This window comes from Ostrinia furnacalis, unplaced genomic scaffold (genome assembly GCF_004193835.3).
Source record: "Ostrinia furnacalis isolate ACB-3 unplaced genomic scaffold, ASM419383v2 OfSCF2503, whole genome shotgun sequence".
Lineage (NCBI taxonomy): Eukaryota > Metazoa > Arthropoda > Insecta > Lepidoptera > Crambidae > Ostrinia > Ostrinia furnacalis.
This window is the reverse complement of record NW_021132742.1, coordinates 39,705-61,539: the sequence shown is the minus strand read 5'-3', so window position 1 is coordinate 61,539 and position 21,835 is coordinate 39,705. Positions and strand designations below refer to the sequence as shown.

General features: G+C 41.2%; 1 protein-coding gene across 1 annotated transcript in view; it reads left to right on the top strand.

The window, feature by feature from the left end:
* The window catches only part of side-II (sidestep II transmembrane protein), a gene marked incomplete at its 5' end in the record, with an annotated part of 117,723 nt that extends 97,896 nt beyond the window's left edge, over window positions 1-19,827 (top strand). Inside the window, 4 exons of the mRNA XM_028308791.1 lie at window positions 5,387-5,480; window positions 10,936-11,462; window positions 14,408-14,481; window positions 19,597-19,827. Of these exons, the coding sequence (XP_028164592.1) occupies window positions 5,387-5,480; window positions 10,936-11,462; window positions 14,408-14,481; window positions 19,597-19,827 (926 nt within the window). The remainder of the gene's footprint in view (window positions 1-5,386; window positions 5,481-10,935; window positions 11,463-14,407; window positions 14,482-19,596) is intronic.
* Between the last annotated feature and the right edge of the window lie 2,008 nt (window positions 19,828-21,835).

The window sequence follows — 21,835 nt, the reverse complement described above, 5'->3', positions numbered from 1 at the left end:
TAAGCCGCCGCCTTCCGCACCCAATACGTCAGCGTTTAGGCTTCACGCGCCAAAATGATATGCCCAAATAGGTTCTTATGGCAGATATCGAGTACGTGCGCGGCAAGTGACATATAAAATTACATAAACTTCGCATTTTCTTCGGAGGTTTCGGAAAATGTGCGAACAAAACGTTAATTTGAAAAATAAACAAAAAAAATAAGACTTACCAAATTCCTCCAGTATTTACCTGTAAATAAAGAAACAATGGTTAATTAAAGCGTACAAATACGAATTGTCTTGAATTAACCTGAAGAATACTATTTAGTACTTATTCATCGCCAAGTTAAAATGTGAATGATTTACACACTGGACCGCAAGTTGACAGCGGCAGGCCGGGAGCAGCCGGCCGCGCACTAGCGCCGCCACAGCGCCCCGAGTCCCGACGCACGCGCCAACTAATTAAACTCGTTTAATTGCAGTTGTGCCGCTGTTTGCGATACCGAGACGGCCGATGAATACATTTCGCCGGAACTTGCGCCGTTAATGCTGCCTATGATTAATATTTACATTAATTTGTGCAAATTGCCAGCTATAATTTTGCGCTGTTTACCGTCTTCGAGCACCCTTTGAAGTGACCCCGCGCCGGAGTTTATCTTTGCCAACAAGATATTTCGAAGATCTATTTATTATAACTTGCTAAAGGCTTTTTCAATACAAATCCTACAAGATGAATTTATTTTTCGCTGATAATAATTGGATATCTTCAATACACTATCAATCATTTTGATGTACCTAATGTATTGTGTTGGTTTTACTTGTATTTTATTATTTCTATAGTAATCTCTAGTGTTCAATTTCTAGCAGATCTGTAACATCGAAGATAAAATATTTATTTAGAATGCTTATAGATATAGGTACTCACTTTTGCCCGCAGCTTCACCCGCGTGAAATTTAGTCTGTCACAGATCGTCATAAATTATAGCCTATATGTTATTCTGGGTTATAAACAATAATACTGTAAAGTTTCATCAAAATCCGTTCAGTAGTTTTTGCGTGAAAGAGTAACAAACATCCAGACATCCAAACTTTCACATTTAAAAATTAATAAGAATTAGTAAGATCAATAATTCAATATGTACGTTCCGTGCAAACTTGTAGGTATGTAAATAGTTAGTACGTAAGATTAAGATTTTCGAGCAAAAAAAATCATGTTTGTTGTGTGTTAACACTTTATTGAGAGACTTTGCAAATGTTTTGAAATAGAGCCTAGAAACTACGGTCAATGCGCTAGCATTATTATTCCAGTATAAAGTAAATATGTTTATCACCAAGGACGTATGTATCATAATTACCTACACAGTATGTAGTAAACTGCCGAAGATACGGCGCGGCACGAAACATGCACCAATGCAAATGAGCGGAAGCGCGCGACACTATAAATATGAGCGAACAGCCTATTCAATGTACATTGAAACTTGCCTGCATTATTCAGGGAGGATAATCACGATATACTTGTGTGCTTTGCGGTCTATATGTATGTTTTAGTTGTGTCTAGTTAGCCACGAATTGCGTGCTACGAACTACGGGAACTGCGGCCGTTATATTAAAGTGTACATGAAAAATATTAATGTGTACCTGAAGTTAATATAGCTCAGATTCGTTTCAAGTATAAATACTCGTATAGGGATTGAATACAAATCCGTGATTGTGTATCACACATATTAATTAAATCTGTGTTTTTAACTTAACCCTTAAAATATTTTGTGCGAGGGTTGAGCCTCTTTCGGACACGAACGAAGCCCTTTTGCGGTGGCAAAGTTTTCAATAAATTAAAGGTTCTAATTGAAGCTTAACCTCGAAAAAGATGCCACAATACCCCGTGAAAGGCATCAATAGCAGCATATGTTTACAAAACGTGCCCATTTACCACCAGGTACCCGTCCCTTGGCACACTAATAAACAGAATAAAATATTAACGAAACGTTACTTCGATGGCAGAACGGCACGAACTTTACGCCGCAGATTATGGATTATGTAATGTTATAATGCAACTCTATTATCTACCATTATTTATCCATACTCGCATAACCCTAATGGAGGGTTAGGGTATTTTTGTGCTAATCCGACCCGCATTAGTTTTGATCAAAACTCTCCGCGGATAATCTCGCAGGTACCGGAGCGACCGGCGCATGGTAAACGGCCGGCAGCTTATTGCCAACCGCACTTATTAAACGCCCCAACGAGCACTTACACGCACTCACTATTGATTTACGATCACGCACGTTCATATATCGAGCGCGAGCTTTTCAATTCGAGCTTTTATTTCGTGGAAATGACGGACGCAAGGTAATGGCAGTTTCATATTGGCCGCCCGGGCCTTTGGCCGGCGTCGTCGGCTTCAAACTGAAACGCGAGAATGCTTCCTTCCGCTGGAAAACAATTTTCTCCGAAGCACGGCGCCGACATCGGCAATATCCTCGCGCTGCGCTCATCCCGCCCGCGACAGAACGCACGCCATGAGGTACATTTCCGACTACGTACACGGAATGTGGGTACCTACTTCGATTTTAAAACATTTTTTTTATCGGCAACCTGCAAAATACCAGTTTTGTNTTTCGCTTTCGGGTAGTAATATGTCAAAATTGTTGGTTCTTAGGCGAACAATGTATGGAGAACGAACATTGTCCTTTGTAGCAAAAGTGAAAAGTAGAGTCAGAGAGTGAAATAAAGTGTGAAGTAGAGTCGCTTAGTTCAATGACTTAAAAAATACCTAAATCATCATTTAGCGAGCCAAAGCTTCGCGAAAGTAGAATGATATCACGTAAATACCTACCAATGTAGGTATACTACGCAATATAGAACCACTAAAACTTAAGCCCCTAGAGAGCGCCTAGTTGGCGCGTTATTGCACACGCGCGTCATATCGCAACTAGAAAGTATTCGCGTCGCGTCTCGCTGCTAATTAGTTGGCAACTCGAACAGATTTGCGCAACTCCCGCAACTCCGCAACTCCCCGGCCGACAACTTCGTAATCGCTGCGATTGTAACGGATATGCTCTCTTATGGGAACTTCACCTGTGTGCGTGGAACTTTACCCGAAAACTTTCATTCAAGATTTCTTTGCTGTTCGTCGCTAGACAAATATTTCTTTGTTTGTGTTTGTGATACGGAAACTTTTCTCAAGTAGTGATTTCATAATGCCTCCGTCAACATTGAACAAAGAGCGGTCCCAGTTAGTATGTTTGCCTACAATTAATTACATTATTACACAGGTTATTGTTAACACAGTTAGATGTAGGTATTTATTGTTATGTATAATTAAGTAGTAGTTATTAAATAGTTATACTAGACTGCAGTGTCAGTGCTTATTTTGATAGACCAATAATTAGAACTTTGGTTTTAACATTAATTAATTACTACATAATTTTCGCAAAAATATTGTATTGATTTTCTCTTCAAAAGCACCGACCCGTGAAAATGTCGTTTTACTAATCTACAAATGTAAATCATATGAAACACAAATCTACAAATCTAAACGGTCAGTTTATCTGTAGTGAAAAGTAACGACTATTGAATATTTTACTTTTTGATTGAATAACTAAGATGAGAGGAAACGAGTGAAACAGTCGATTGGCTTGTCAAGTAGCTGACACCATTCCAATGTTCTTTTATTCCTCATTCTCACACTGGACAGCCTCCCCCCCCCCCGCACGTCACTACCTTGTTTAATATACCACGCAATCTTGTATACCCATTCTTATAAGATACACCATACAAGAATGCATGGTAAATTCAGTGAACTGCTCCTGAATCGAATGTACCTACTACTACTATTTCTATTTATTTATATTAACCGGCAGACAGTGGTGACTGAGTTTGTTGCGGCGTTTCTTCTCAGCACTTGCCAAATGTTGGTCTCGAAGCGCTGGTAGGGTAAAAAGATTATGAGACATGTAGAGGCTCCTTAAGAGCAAAATGACGATTTGTAAGAACTATTTATTAGTCTAAACAAATAAAGAAATTTTGACTTTTGACTTTTTTTGACACAGGTTATTATTAACGCAGTTAGATGTAGGTATTTATTGTTATGTATAATTAAGTAATATTTTTTTTATATCCACAATGAGGAAGCTCTTGGCCTGTATCTCACCTGAGTATGTATTAAATAGACCCGTGAAAATGTTTACTAATCCATAATGTATTAAAAATGTAAATCATATGAAACGCAAATCTAAATGGTCAGTTTATCTGTAGTAAAGTACTATTGAATAGTTTGCTTTTTGATTGAAAACTAAGATGAGAGGAAACGAGTGAAACAGTCGATTGGCTTGTCAAGTAGCTGACACCATTCCAATGTTCTTTTATTCCTCATTCTCACACTGGACAGCCTCCCCCCCCCCCTCGCGTTGCTTTCAATTAAGTTATTAACGTAACGACCTGCACCGCCCGGACTCTTTATACAAAATGCTAATTCCATCTCCGATTCCCGTTCGATTGGGATTCGACTTTGCACATTTTAATTCGCAACAAAAAAAATGGAATCGCGTTAATTTGAACTATTCTAAATCGGATTAAGTGGTTTGAGTTTGTTTTTAACTCGCTGCGAGATTTTTCTCAGATTTCGTTAATTAAACTGTTCCTGCTCAAGATGAACAATGCATTATTTTATCTCAAAGGATTGGGGTTGATCAATAAGCTACATTTTTTTAGACAATCAAAAGATCCTCATAACAAAGTCTACCAAAATTGCTAGCAAGTCCCAATACAAAATTTTCAGCAGGCACCGTCCTATTGTTCTATGTAATGTACAATGCATCCATATAATTATCATGTTGTTGGTTTATTTTAATATTGGAAAATGAATTTTAGATTTGCATTGGTGTTCAATTCGCAAGGTGATCCTCTAAAGTTGGTGGTGTTAATAATGAATGTCGGCCGTTTGGTGTAGGTAGTGGTTCGAAACGAACTACTATTCCGGAGGTTGCGGGTTCGATTCCCGCACAGTACAAACATTTGTGTGCATGAACATATTTGTTTGCATTGGACTGGGTGTTTTCTATGTGTATATTTATGTATGTATTTATAAAAAAAAGAAGTATTTATAGTACGACCGCTTAAATGAGACCTCGCATGCGGAACGTTTAACGTTAACCACTTCACTGTGACGTCATATATCTTGAGAATTATCCAGTGAACTTTTTTGATTTTATCTCTAGTCTAGTCTAACGACTCCGCCCGCTTCTTAAGATATGTGACGTCATTTAGGCGGTCGTACTATAAGTATATTTATATCCGTTGTCTAGTACCCATAGTACAAGCTTTGCTTAGATTGGGACTAGAAGCGCAGTGTAAAATGTTCAAGGATATTTATTTATTGATTCAAGGATATTAATGTTGTCCGCAGCATCGGAGGCGCCGCTGGGCGTGGGCGGGCTGGTGGGCGCGGCGGGCGCGGGCGCGGGCGCGGTGTGCGCGCTGCTGGCGGGCGCGTGCGCTCTGTGGCTGCGCCGGCGCCGCCGCCCGCGCGCGCTCAAGCCGCCGCCGCAGCCGCCCGCGCGCCCGCCCAAGCCCGACCACGACGACGCCGAGCCCGACCTCATCCCCAACAACTACTGTGAGTGCCGCACACTACTCAATATGACACTCGCCCTTGTATGGTGTTTCTTACAATTATTATTTTAGTCAGTGAATCCTTGAAAGGATGCGCAATACCTACTAACAGTAGCCCTATTCACGCAACAAAACTTCAACGACAACAAATCGCTGAATTGTGATCCTATCGAGTAATCGTTCTATCGAAAATACGGATTCAGAAATGTTTTTCAATAGGATGATTATTTTCTAAACATCAACGAGATTTTGACTGTGTCAAAATACGTGAATTAGGCCACAGCAAGGGCGTATTTCTATAAGTTGTACGTAAAACACCAACTGCATCATGACTGCGACATCTGGACCGTGACTGTATCACCACATCTCACATCTAGTCACAAATACACAAAGCCACGATTCATCCACGCTGGCTACTCGTACTGGACAGGACACCACAATTATGTAGAGGCAAAAGGAACGTAGACGCCTCTGCAACCGCCTATAATACTGTATTTGTTCCCGGCTTAGTTTGACTGACTGACTCCCCGTTGTAAAGACGATAGGACTGACCCAAGTTGCACGCCTTGCTAATAGACCATTGAATCCGACACTGACATCCATACAATGGGAGAATGAGATAACCAAGACTAATACACAAATTCAATATACTGAAAATACGAGTGGACAACGTAAAAAATTAAGGTATTAAAAATTAAGATATAATAGGTAAACCAAGTTCTTGTTAAAATCTTAAACGATTCAATCCTTTAAAGCCCCACTCACATATTTTTTATCCCGAATGTAAAACTTTTCAATTACGACCGCCCATATTGACATTCAGCACGTAAACATAACACTTTAGAACCCAGTAATGAAGGATCAGAATCCCCGCTCCGTAGCGCCCGCGTCGAACAAAAACCTCCCGCGCATAATAAGGGTTTAAGCATTAATAAGGCCGCGGCGACACTGCGTGCCCCATGCATGCCAAATGCGCCGCCGCAATGTACCCGCACCTTTATATTCATCGACGCCATTACTATTTAAGAAGGCAAGGCGTATTTGTTCGTAGATATCGAATATTTACATACAAAAGATTGATAGGAGGAACCTGGTACAAGAGAACTCTCTTATTTATGTGCGCGAACGTCTCCGTGTCATGAATAAAATTTGTTTCATAACTCAGATCAGAGATTACGAATCTCTACGCCGCGATAAACGCCGGGGCGGAACAATAGAAATAACGCATAATACATAAACATCGCGAACCGAAACATCTGCTTCAGCTTCAATCGCTCAAATCTTCGTGAAGTATAAATAATACCCGTAATACAATGACGCAATCGATATTGAAAATCTTATTTATATTTTTTTTTATATTGTACTACATATTAAATTCTGTCTACTATTGACCTAAAGCAGCTGTTATCAGTTTGATAAATTGTTGTTTATGTTATGATGTAGCTTGCAATGACTGCATCGGCTGTAAAGGCTGAAGATGACGATGTACTAACAAAGATAAAGAATGTGAATTACCAAAACATACGGTTGCAAGCGAGGTTTCGTTTCAAAGTTGCCTCTTGAGCCACAAGTAGCTCTACAGATAGATCGTCCACTGGTGCTTAAAACATCGTGTTTGTGCAATTCAGACAAAGCACGCAGAATAGTCATTCAAATATTCATGTTTGGGGTAACGAAAAAGGCAGCGGTTAAAAGCCAATACTCATAAAAGCTTAATATGGGCCGAATTTGTCGGTGATGTAGCGGCGCGCCAGGCAACGCTCGTTGCTGCATCATTTTTGCATGGGTACTCGTTGTTTTTGGAAAATCAATAATAGCCATATCGTTAAATAGCTGCTAAATCTTTTAAATTCACTGAATATGTTACGTAAAATGTTTTATAAGAAATACTTACATTGATTGCTTTAAGAATCACTTTATGAATTGACCGCGGTTTAATTGGTGTGTGTAAACAATGCTTATGTATAATAAATTGGTATGTGTAAACAATAATAGGACTACATTTTCTATTAAAATTGACTTTGGACATTAGGGACTAAAATACAAAGTAATGCATGCGCCGCAGATTTATTTATCGAGTCGTTAATCCGGTTCACATTGTACAAGATTAACAGACTATGGAAAATCTAATGAAGGTGGCGGCGGCCGGCGCCGGGCGAAGTCAAATCGCCAACACGATTAGGGCCGAACTAATATTGTGCCGGAGTGGCGTGAGCTGGATTACGCCGCCGCCGGACCGCCGAAACCGGTACCGCCGGGGCTCGCCAAATACCGATTCTTGCCTCGTTAAAATTATCGTTCTATTCTCTTGGTTCGGACGCGGTGCATGTATCCGGATCTTCTGGGTGTTCTGGGAGCTTTTATTTCGCATACAATTTGATAAATACTTATATTAGGACTTTAGGATAAGACCCGTTTTGTTCTGCTGGACGTTTCGCCGAATTGCGATTTTTTAAAGATCAGTGTTCTCACTCGTGGAACTTAATAAATACTTAATATTATTATAACGTGTACATGCGTATAATAATGCGTAAGAAAGCGTAATGAAGCAGTTTATTTTTTATGTTAATAGTTTAAGTGTATGAAAATCATTTAATAATAATTTTGCCACCGTGCACACTTCTTGTTCAAGTTACATGTTCGCAGTCGTCATTGGTTTTCAGAGACATTGGTTTCATATTCAGATTGGAGTGATGTAAAGCATTCGCGGAAATCCACGTTCTTGTCTCCGGCGCGCGTAAGCGACGTTGTCAAAGCACAGCGCGGGCACCGGCCACGTAGGCACCCGGAATAATGCATGCCGGCGGGAGCAGCGCCATCGCCGGGCCCGGAATAATACATGCGGGCGCGTGCGGGTGCGATGAAAAACACGAGATGGCGTAATGTAATCAGAGACTGCAGTCGTCAAAGGCCGTCGCCTGCATATAGCGCACGCACTAGCGTCCGCCTCTCCTTGTGTTGTTGTATTTTCTCTGGTTTTTGTAAAGTTAAGCAGCGTTAATTGATGGAATTATTATCATTTTCAATATAACTTAATTGCAACTTGCAACGAATAAGCTTATCTCCAGCTAGAGTGTTCAGCCAGTTTACAAATAAAATTTCAAGGCAGGTATAATTAGTAAGTATTTCTGATCCCCTCAATAGTAGGTATATTAAAGTAGGTGTCACAGTTGGAAGAATTAATTAAATGTTTGTAAGTTAGAAATCAAGTTTAAACGAGAACTTTAATATGATTCTGAGTATTAATACACTTAATATGTTTAGGCTGACAAACTGTGCTAGCAAGTTACATTAATTTAACACGTTACGGAAACTTTGTCAACGCGTCATCATCGCGCACGCTTCGCTAACTCGGCGACGATTTATCAATCCCAACTAGTGTCGAGTAAAGTTCGTCCGCATTATCTAAATCGAGCAGTTTGAAGAGACGGAAGGGTCGCGTGCGGCACGACACGCCACGCGCCGGTGCGACGCGCCGCGACTCCGCGCGACGCGCCCTAATCACAAGCTATATCTGCGCCCGCCCAACTTATAAGCGAGGCCTGCGCTAATGAGCCTATGGCGATCGACACATCTAGCGCTAATCCAGACTCTATTTACCAAATATGTAAACAAATGCACGTGTTCAAAATACACATACTGAAATATAAGGATATTTTATTTTAACACATTTAAATGAAACTATAGTCTCATCTATAAAATTGCCAGTTTTTTTTACAGATTTAAGTATATAATTTTTGTAATTTCAATAGCTACTATTTAGGCCCGATTCGACCAAAGTTTTGTCCTAGAATAACTGGCACATTAACAGTCAGTGTAGGAAATATGTCAAAACTGACGATTTATTATGAGATTAATATTTACTCTTGTTTGGTCGAATCCACCTTTAGTCGATGTGTCTCAATGTAGTCCTCACAACAATTTCATTGGTTACGTAATGATGGAATAATTAATATCGTTTTATTTACTGAAAAAAAAAACAATTAAAAACGTAAAATTCAAATTACAGGTCGTTTCAAAAGATGAGCTAGACAACCGCTCGCGCCCAGNGCGCCCATCCCGTGAGGCGCACGAGCCTGTTAACAATTAAAAAGCCATGTAAATCAGTTGAGCGCCGCGTACGCGCGTTATTATAATACGTTGTGCGCGAATTATTGCCGTCATAACTTGCCGCGTCACGCCCACGCCGCCGCAGGACAATAGCGCCGGAAAAAATGGCCTGGCGTGCAGGCGTTCGATTTGCCATTTTATTAGCTGCGGAAATGAGAGTTCAATTCGGGTTTGAAAAAAAAATTCTATTGGCAATAATATGTGCATCATAATTTTGTATTTGTTTTTAATTCCCTTCCTTGTCGGAAAACACTACAATACGACTGTTGGATAACTTGTGCTAAAATAGGCAAAAGGTAATTACTTAAGTATTATGTATTAATCTAGGTAATAACTTAATATGCCCCGCATTAAATGATCGTACATACTTAGTTGGAATAGCGAGCTTAACAGAGAAAACCAACACCAATCGACCGCACAACTTAGAGTTTCAAAATAAACATTCATAAGGCACTAAAATGTTAATACCCAGGGAAGCGGCCGGGAACGGCAAATAAAATAATATTGATATTGTATTCATAAGTGTGGGCTCGCCGGGGGCGGGGCGGCCATAAATCGCGGGGATAATGAATGCTGCTCTCGCCGCGATATAAACGGCGTGTGATACAGCGGACTATGCGAGCGCGCCCGAGCCGCTGCGTCGCGCTGCGCCGGCGCACCTGCCTGACTTCATTCGCTGCCTTTAGTAGATACGCAAAAGTATTTTTTCGCCGATTATTCTTACGTTGAGTGATACTCTGTAAGAAACTAAAAGCGTTAACAACTATTCAGAATGACATTGAATAAACGTAATAATAATAATTGAATAAACTAGTCCAACGGGAAAGTGGTGAAAGTTTTTCATCGCCGCTGCGCCATCTGGGAGAGGTGTTTGTTGTTGTTGCTTATCGTTACTAATCTATAATTTAATTAGGTAAGTACCAAATAAAAAGGAAACGACTGAGGGGCCCTTAAGACAATGTGAAACTAGAATGCTCATGAATACGTTTAGCGAATGCGAGATATTTATTGAGATATTTCCTACAAAAAGTGGAACGCAGAAAAATATCAGTTCAATCTCAAATATGCAACTAGCGTCGATAGAGTTGAGTGAATAAAGTCTGATACAATCGCACGGCGACCAATGAAGTTGTGTACTATTGAAAAATATTTTCAAACGGAGCTGCGCGAGACCGGTGCCGAGAGTCGCTGTAGTTTATTCATGAATATTGATGCGGCATCGTGAATATTCAGCGCGGCGACACTCGCAATTGAAAACACGCCGCAAGTGCGACCGCGAGCGGAGCGACGTCGCAAGGGCGACCGCGAGCGGAGCGACGTCGCAAGGGCGACCGCGAGCGAAGCGATGTCGCAAGGGCGACCGCGAGCGGAGAGACGCCGCAAGTGCGACCGCGAGCGGAGCGACGTCGCAAGGGCGACCGCGAGCGGAGAGATGCCGCAAGTGCGACCGCAAGCGGAGCGACGCTGCAAGGGCGACCACGAGCGGAGAGACGCCCCAAGGGCGACCGCGAGCGAAGAGACCTCGCAAGTGCGACCGCGAGCGGAGCGACGCTGCAAGGGCGACCACGAGCGGAGAGACGCCCCAAGGGCGACCGCGAGCGGAGAGACGTCGCAAGTGCGACCGCGAGCGGAGGGACGCCGCAAGGGCGACCGCGAGCGGAGAGACGCCGCAAGTGCGACCGCGAGCGGAACGACGCCGCAAGGGCGACCACGAGCGGAACGACGCCGCAAGGGCGACCGCGAGCGGAGAGACGCCGCAAGTGCGATCAAGAACTCCAATGAAAAAATGATTCAACTTGTTATATCAACTCCTCGTCCTCCAAATTATTATTATTATAAAACTTTATTGCACAATAAAATAGTACAAAAGATGGACTTAATGCTATATGAGCATTCTCAGCCAGTCGACTCCTGGGTTATGCAGAAATAATAGTAGAGTTCCAAATAATAGTAGAGTTCCTGTTTCCATTTACAAATATTAATCTATCCAGCCAACCAAAGCGAAGTCCAATGAATTTATTATTACCCGTCAATTAAATAAAATTAGCCATATTACCCGTCAAGAATAAGCTATACCAGCGAGGTGTAGTACGCAGAAGCTATTAACGGAGGCAATTTGAATAAACCGAAGCACATTAGGGCGTAGGCGGCGTGCGCCAATTAATTATTTCTTGCCCTGACTTACGCTCGCCATCTTTGAATGTAGTGATTAATCAGGTTTTTTCCCGGACGGGCGGGGATAAATCTCCGCCGGGACAAGCGCAGAGCCGGAATCTGGGCCGTTATTTATGTGCCCGCAGCCTGTCCCGATGCACCGGCCGGGCCGCTCTAAACAACGCGCACCAAATTAAATAACCTCCCGCCTTATTATTTAAAACGGCCAACTTCTTAAATGGACAAAATTCTTAGGGCGGTTAAGGAAACTTTCCGCCGTTGTTCTTGGGAGGCGGGATTAAAATTGATGCAAATCCAACTGTAATTTGTTTTGAAATACGAAAATTGTTTCTTTTTTCGCTTTTGAGTGTAGGTTAGTTGTTCATCTACTAAAGCCTTACTAACAACACTAGGAATCGAATCATTTCTAATTTACGAGCGAACAATTGCAAGGCTGCACACCTCAAAAACACAATATTAATTATTGCTAGAGTCGGATGAATTGCCGGAGCTTAAATGAAAACACAGTGACTCATCAGAACACGAACGTGTGGGCATCAAAGGAAACGAATTAACGTCGGTGCAGGCGAGGCCACGCGAGGCGCGAGGCAGCGAGCGCGGGCGGCGCGAGGCGTGGAGTATAATTGCTCAGCGCAGACTCACAGGCTAATCGCGTCTTCTGCAGCGTCCCTTATAAATACGATGCTCGCAATACAAGTCGCGCTCGGAAATTGGAAACACGTTCGCTTCGGACAATTCAATGGCAAATCGCCGGTATTAAGGCGTGACTGGCGAGGATGGCTCCCCAGCACCTACCGCGGCCCCTCATAGACATTGCACTCTCATCTATTTCCGTACGCCAGGCTACTTCATCTATTGTACCTATTACGTAATAGGCGCCGTTCAGGAAACCTTTCATGTCACACCAAAAGTGTAATTCACCTTTGCTAAAGCTGAGTTGCTCCATCTAACTTTAACCGTAACTATGACGATAACCAGTGCTTTTTGTATGTAGTTCGACAGATTTTTGTCGTTTGTTAAAAAAATTTAAGTAAGATGGTGCAACCCAGCCTTAATTTATTATTAGCACTGAAAATGATACGCTAATTTTTGTTTGTTAAAAACAATTTGTATCCTCTAGTATATTTATTAATTGTCAAAGTTTTGTACTATGAAAGCAATCTTTGAAAATCTTTGATATCACACCACAATATCAAACTTATAAGCAAGGGCTCCTTGAACAAGATTTGCCAATATTTAAAGTACTACAAAATTCAATTATTACATCCATACAATTTACAAAGACTCATTTTTAATTTCACTCACTCGCTTTAATGAATCGTAGACATCGTAGTATTCGTAGTAATTCGGGAGACACGAGCCTGCTACGGCTGCTACGGACTACGGCTACGCGTCTACGGTCACAGCTACAGAATACGGGGCTACCCATAAATTATTTACATCCCTTTCTTTGGATTTTGAACAGTCGTACCTTGTTGAGGCTTACAAAAGTCTCTACTGTCAATGTCTAATCTATGTATACTGTCAGCATTTGTTTGCAAACACTGCTATGATAAAAATAATTAAATGAACAGTTAAAATTAAATCTTCTGAGTTCTCTCAAACCTATACCTGTACGTACACTCACTCCACATACTGCACTTGCTAGTACTTATCCGCCCCGTAAGTTTACGGATGTACACAAAAAAATAGTTATCTTATAAGCGTATCAAAATCGGCTATAGTATGGTTTAGATACCTAGCGGAAAAACAGACGCGGAATGTTTTATACTCTTTGGATGGTAATATAATATACTCAACATCAAATAAATCGCACCTTCCGCGACGCGAACTTTAAAGATTTTCTTCTGACACAATCATGGTGCCCCAACAATATTGGTGTTATTTGAAAGCCCAATAAATATCCATAAAGAATAACACATTCAATTTGTTAATAAATGATTAACATAATTATACCATAAATGTGACTTGAAAAAAGACCTCACTTTGGGCTCACCTCTGGCATCAATTAGACCAATTTTTATGGTTATAAAACCAAATAATGATCTCACGTGTCCTCTTTAACCGATGGATAGCGATTAATCCCAACTCAACAGTTTTATAGCCTTAAAGTTGGCTCAAGCGTAACTACCTATTTGTAGTGACTCTGGATCCTTCTAAAGACACATTTTTGGGGTAAAAACCTTTCCTATAATGAAATCAAGATTAGAACTGGGCTTTTAAGTTGTGCCAATATTGGTGGGAATTGGGGATGCATACGTTTAAAAGTGCTTGTCGCGGGAGGTGCGATTTATTTGACGACGAGTGTAATTAATAATAATAAACAAATATCCTTGGACATTTTTACACTAGGTACGCTTCTAGTACCAAACTAAGCAAAGCTTGTACTATGGGTACTACGAGTAGACATCCGATATAAACATACTTAAATACTTTTTTTTTCTAAATACATGCACATTTTACATAGTACAATAGTTCCGTTATTTAGCGAGCCATGAGTTTGTGACGAATGCAATGCTTCTGCCCGCAGGCGAGGCGGCCAGCGCGCCCAGCGTGGCGGCGGCGTCGCCCGCGCGCGCCGCGCCTGCGCCGCTCACCACGCCGGTATGTATCTTATATTGTCTTTATTATCTATACAGGGTGTTAGGTAAATGGGTATATGAGCCGACACTAGCCCATGTTAACATGGTCATATAAATGGTATGGTGAAGTCAGAAAATTTATATCTTCATTTTAATTATTATTTTTTTCATACAAATTGGATTTTATAAAATTTATTTTTTATGAAAATTAAAAATATTAAAATGATGATATCAAATTTCTGACTTNTCAGATTTGTATGAAAATTTAAATTATTAAAATGATGATATCAATTTTCTGACTTCGCCATACCATTTATATGCATATGTTAACATGGGCTAGTGTCGGCTCATATACCCATTTACCTAACACCCTGTATTAGTATTAAGAAGAAATGTATGTTGGTCGCGGGAAGAGCCTGGATGCGGGCAGCGCAGGACCGTTCATTGTGGAAAACGTTGGAGGCCTTTGTCCAGCAGTGGACGTCATTTGGCTAAAACTAACGAACGTATGTTTGTATTGAATAGGCTCCGGAATTACAGAACCGATGTGAAAAAAATATTTCACCGTAAGTATCCTATTTTTTCTGATGAGCATAGGCATACAGGTAGTTGATGTATCCCCACAAAAATACGACTGCAGTATCGCTATTGGCTCTTGCTCCACTTTTGCCCAGTTTATTTTATCCCGTACTTCGGTGTTTGGAACACAATTTCATAATATTTTAGGTTTAGGTAAAAACACTATATTTTTACTTACTTTTCATTCGCAAGCTTCCGTCGGGATTTTTCTGAAACAATAACAATTATTTTTAAATAATCAAACATCATTCATTTTTAAATGAAATAAAAAAAACATAAAAATAGACATTACAGGGTGACATTGTAAAGTGTAGTTAAATTTTATAATAAGCTCTATTAAAACCAATATAACAATAAGTAAGTTTGACTTTTTTGTAATTATTTTTAATCATAGTATTTTACGAAAAACATTCACTTTCAAGACGAGCGTCATTTTCCTATAAATGAAGTAAATTATTCAAGCGTGCTATTTCTAGGAATAATTACGTAATGAAAAAATGTTCTTTACGTACTTAATTGGTTAATGTTACTGATTCTGAGTAACTCTTAAAAAATTAGCAACACCTTTCAATGTCGACATGTACGAGTAAAATAATACATAGTAAGTATAATTTTTATTTGTTTACGTTGCATTGTGTGTGATCCTAAATCCTTTGTGTGTGATACACACACAAAGGGTGCCACTACCCTGGTGCAATCTGCAATCATTCTGTCGTAGCCCGGACTGCCATCAATCCGCGCGGGCTCATCCCGCCAACCAAAAGCACTCAAACCATCGACTTGATTTAAGCTTCGAAAAGAGAACTTAGCTTCATGTTATTTATTTGTTCAACAAATACGTATCCTATTCATTTCATGTTTTCTTGTATATNATTTATTTTTTATGAAAATTAAAAATATTAAAATGATGATATCAAATTTCTGACTTCACCATACCATTTATATGACCATGTTAACATGGGCTAGTGTCGGCTCATATACCCATTTACCTAACACCCTGTATTAGTATTAAGAACAAATTAATGTATGTTGGTCGCGGGAAGAGCCTGGATGCGGGCAGCGCAGGACCGTTCATTGTGGAAAACCTTGGAGGCCTTTGTCCAGCAGTGAACGTCATTTGGCTGAAACGAACGAACGTATGTTTGTATTGAATAGGCTCCGGAATCACAGGACCGATTTGAAAAAATATTTCACCATAAGTATCCAATTTTTTTCCGATGAGCATAGGCCTGATGATGGCATAGATGTATCCCCACAAAAATACGACTGCAGTATCGCTATTGGCTCTTGCTCCACTTTTGCCCAGTTTCTTTTATCCCGTACTTCGGTGTTTGGAACACAATTTCATAATATTTTAGGTTTAAAAACACTATATTTTTACTTACTTTTCACTCGCAAGCTTCCGTCGGGTTTTTTCTGAAACAATAACAATTATTTTTAAATAATCAAACATCATTCATTTTTAAATGAAATAAAAAAAAAACAGAAAAATAGACATTACAGGGTGACATTGTAAAGTGTTGCTAAATTTTATAAAAAGCTCTATTAAAAACAATATAACAATAAGTAAGTTTGACTTTTTTGCAATTATTAGTCAAAGTCAAAGTCAACATTTCTTTATTTGTTTGGACTAATAAATAGTTCTTACAAATCGTCATTTTACTCTTAAGGAGCCTCTTCATGTCTCATAATCTTTTTACCCTACCAGCGCTTCGAGACCAACATTATTAATCATAGTATAGTAGTAGTCAACTACATATTTTTAATCATAGTATTTTTCGAAAAACATTCACTTTCAAGACGTGCGTCATTTTTAGGGTTCTGACATTGTGTGTGATCCTAAACTAAGTATTTCTATTTTGTATGTTATTAATTAACTAAGATACACACACAAAGGGTAGTGGCTACCCTGGTGCAATCTGCAATCATTCTGTCGTAGCCCGGACTGCCATCAATCCGCGCGGGCTCATCCCGCCAACCAAAAGCACTCAAACCATCGACTTGATCTAAGCTTCGAAAAGATAACTTAGCTTCATGTTATTTATTTGTTCAACAAATACTTATCCTATTCATTTCATGTTTTCTTTTATACGAGTACACAGCGGAACCTGTTGGCTCGTTCACTTGTCCACTCAAACCGTAATAGGAACCGCCGGCGAACTCTATCTTTGTTATAATAAAAAGTGTAACAATCGCTATGTCATCATTACGTCGACAAAATATTTCATAGGCGCTCGATTTCCCCCATATTCGGCGCGGATCCGAGATGAAGCGATCATAAAAGTGCCCGCGCGCCACATAAACTCGCCGGCTCCAAACGAACTGCGACTTAGCACGATTTTATCTACTTAAAGTTAGCTGCCGTTTATTTTATGTGAACGATCGGCGAGTCAGTGAGTTCTGTAATAGGTGGAGCGCGGTGGTCACTGGTATCTTTACGACGGTCGCTCCCAATAACCCGGCTGCTTTATGTCCCGTCGCAGATACAGGATCATATTTCTTTATGGCGGGTCCCGCGGGCGCGCTATCAGCCGGGCGCGCCGCGCACGCTACATGCACGCTACGCGCGCGTGTCGCAGGGCAGATATTTACACAAATTAGACATTATCTTTGGAAAGAAAAAAGTTTTTGTTTTATTTTAATTTTAAATACATAGTTATGTTAAATATCTTTGAATAAGGACATCTTAGCTATTACGATAGTCAAAAATTAGCAAAAAAATAAGCACAGCAAAAGACAGAATTCTTCAGCATTTCATACGAATAGTACAATAAACAAAATGTGAAACCTACGACATACCTACACTTCATAATATTTTATCACCAATCACTAATTACTTAATACACGACACATACTTAACCCATACTTATAAAACATACAACACAATTATTGATTTTTTATCGTTTTTATGTTCTAATAATAGTTTTAATAGTTTTAAGTACCTACCCAAAATATTGTAAAGTTATCTCCTGGCCTCCACGAGACAGGCTTGCCTAGTGTGGAGTCCAAGATTAATATGAAAAATGTAATTGTTTTTCTTGCAATAAACGATTTTATTATTATTATCTCCTGACATACAGTGTGTGAGTTCGTTAGCACGGTAGTGGAGGCGGCGGCGGCGGCGGCGGAGTACGGGGCGGCGCCGCCGCGCCGGCGTGCGGTTTGCTTATTAAGTTGGTGCGGCGACCCAATCAGCGCACCGNAATCAGCACCGCACGCGCCGCCGCATCGCACCTTCCGAAGATTAAAATATTTGAAGATCCTCCAAAACTTTATCGTATTTACACAGAAACTTCCTTCGAATTTACTTCGCAAAGTCCCCATCAAATAGAAACATGGAACTTCATTTAACTGAGTTACGAACCGATAAAGTACCGAACGAGTTGAATTTTAATATTAACTCTTCGACGAAAGCTAAGTTCGTAAAGGTTAATGGTAATCGAGTTGAGTGTTCTTACGAAACATTGTAATTAAAAGGCTGGCAAGTGGAAGCCGGCGCGCGGCGCGAGGGCTGAGCGCCGGCGGCCGGGCTCCGTGCTCGAGGCCTCCCTCGAGGCAGGCTCCGCAAGGCGCACCCGTCGGCGAATGAGACATCCGTTTGATTTGTGCGTCCAATTTTCAAGTAAACGCGAGTTAAAAGCGATATTTCATGCGGCGCTCTTATTGTTCGCTAGATCACGCATCGGGCCACACTAAAATGCATCTGCTCCTCCAACATTTATCCTTCCCTATTAGATTTTTCTTCGTATCCAGACAGGAAGCAATATTCTCCTTTTCGTTTTTACGAATGAGTAGGTAAGTGAGTACTTGAAAATTGCACGTCCTCAGTTTAACGATTACCGTAAAGTTACCTAATCGTACAATAGCAAAGCGGATAATTGTTCAATGTGTTATTAATTTGTGTCGCCGTCGCAGCCCCGGCCAACGGACGTCACGGGTGACGCGTCAAAGATTGGCCAGCGGCAACCGACCTCCTCTTATCTAGCGATAACTCACTCACAGCAAATTCCCAACAAAAGAATACAGGCAGAACAGAAACACCTCTTTAGCAATAAATCCACCTGCACCTGATTAAATATACGTATAAAATCGCGGAGCGAGCCTTTGTCAGAGGGCGCGGACTAACAAGGGACGTTTTAATTAAGTCCCGCGATAGTTTTATCAGCGGACTCTTTTGTCGCATCACCTGGAGGCGCGGCGTGAGGGCGCCGGTTCAGCGCGCGCTAGTTTTAATTTAGCGTTATCAGTACAGGACAATGGCGGCTAATTCGGTGGAGGTCGCGTAACGTAGCGGCTCCTGATTGCGCTGGACCAGCCGCGCCGCCCGCGTTTGTAACTTACAATAACATGGATATCAGATCGTTCACTCATAAATTCACACTATCGAAAATATTATCGAAATTCGGATTACACATTGTGTAATACACAATGTTAAACATACGAATTTTGAAACTAATCTTGTCCAATGTAACATTTATGTTGACTAATGTCAAATGATTATGTGCTTAGTATGGTTGGTGTTCCTTGTCGTAATAAACAGTGGTCATGTTGTCGGCAGGCGTGCAACGGGCCGGGGCCGGGACCGGGACCGGGACCGGGACCGGGGCCAGGCGCGTCGTGGACGTGGGGCGCGCGCACGCGCGAGACGGCGCGCGACGCGGCGGGCGCGGGCGCCACGCGGCTGCTGGGCCGCAGCGCGTCGGCCACGCTGCGCGCCGCGCCCGACCTCAACGTGGACGCCATCAAGGAGAAGCTGCTCGACCACCGGATCCCCGAGTCCTGCGTCTAGTGGCCCGCCCACACTCCCGTCTGTTGGCCGTTCATCGACATGTGCGAGCGGCGCGGTGGCAGCGCGCGTCTTCTGCGGTGCGAACTCGCATTCTCGGCGGCCGCACACGTTCGACAGACCCCAGTGTGATAGGATACTAAGAGCGTTTACGTTTCGCGATACCTCAAAATTTTTCAAAGACGATTAGCCATAAAGGGCATACGCTGTAACACTCGGTCGCACCAATTTTTCAGTCCGACGTTGTATGTAGGTATTATATCACGCAAATAACTGTCTTCCTTGCATATAGGTAAATATTTACTAAACAAAACACCATTTATATGTGAAATCACAATATGCCAAAATTAAATAGATGTAATTGAACATAGAGTTCTGATAAAAAACTATTCAAAGCCTGAAAATGTGGTGATTTTATTATTGTTTGAGCTTGGCATTCTAGTATTTTTGTATTATAGATACTTAGCACAATCCCAGCTTAAACGGTATATTGCATGGAAATTTTTTCTCTTTGATTTGATTCTATATCGGACAAAAAATTGGTCATAATAATATGTACATATTATACGATTCTCTTAAAGTGTTTGGAAACACTTTAGCTTCCATCGTCGAGCCGCTAAGACGTGCTCGCAAACGTTTGCGCACATTACACACCAACTCGCGTTCGACAATGTTTGCCTGGCTCGCACTCGACGCAGCCGGAGAGCAGTCAAGCGTCATACGGAGGCGCGAAGTTAGTGCTCATGAATTTTAATTAATCGTGATTGCGAGGTGTAGTTTCAAACAAACCAACGGTTTGGATTTTCTTACTCGAGTTCGAGCGGTCAGATCCGTATGATGATAATGGTGGCCGCCTCCCGAAGTCCCGAACCCCGGCCACGAGTCCGAGCTGGACCGCCGCGGCGCCGGAGCACGGGATGCCTCGGGCCGGGGCCGGGGCTACGAACGGTAATTGAATCGCGGCTTGATTGAGAGGTGCGGCCGCGGAGGTGTTTCGTTGTAAGTCCTTGCGAGCGCTGTCCTATGTAAATGTCGTAGGTAGGTAGCTGTTGCCGTCGCGTCGTCGGCGGACCCGCGGTAATCTTCTAACGTGTTTCAGAAATATCACTTACAATTCTTTTAAGAAAAACCAATTGACGCATTTCCGGTTCCCTTTTCCGGTTACTGATTTCAATTTTGTTCAAAATATTATTTCACAGAAAAGTAATTGTTCAGATTAATTGTTTTATTAAGTTAACTCGAAAGTGTTCATTATTTTTGCTTAAGTTAGATATTTCTAAGACAAGTAGGAAAGAAAGACTTTAACTACATCTGTAATATTGTTTTTAAACAATTCTGTGATGTAAATAGTAGTGTTAAGCGACTGAGTCTTTGCCACTTTTTTACATGTCTACTATGAAACTTTAGCTAATGTTTACCGGTTATGAGTCCGTGGAGAGGTGATTCATTCATCGTTATCTGTATAAATCGAATAAATAATTCTAATGTAAATAATGTTTGTACTTGACTCTTAAGATTTTAGGTAACTAAATATAGGTAAGTAAGTGCGTACTTAGCGGGCAGCGCACCCGCGGCCCTGGGTCATGGTGTTATCGGTTGTACAGGACGTTGACGATAGCATTCAAAAAGTTTCTTTAATTCGATTCATTCTCCTAATTTTGTGACGTGCGCCGTGTCATTTGTTCAAACATGTCACTTGCAAGCTTGCAACGTCTTATTAGCATACTCGTATTAGGGAAGTTGTCATGAATTTATTTTTGTGTAGAATCATATTTTCTTGTTACGTGTTCGTACGTTTATTATGTTTTGTATGAGTACATGTAAAGTTACTATACGTAGAAGATTCAGTTTTTATTATGTTATGAAGTTGTAAAAATAATAGGTATTGACTTGTTTGAACAATAAAGTGCAAAAGTGATCGGTGGCACCTAAAGTGCATGAGCAAGACTTATACTACTTGACATATCGGCTAAGAGACGTATCACACACATGTCGCCTAAAGACGTGTGCC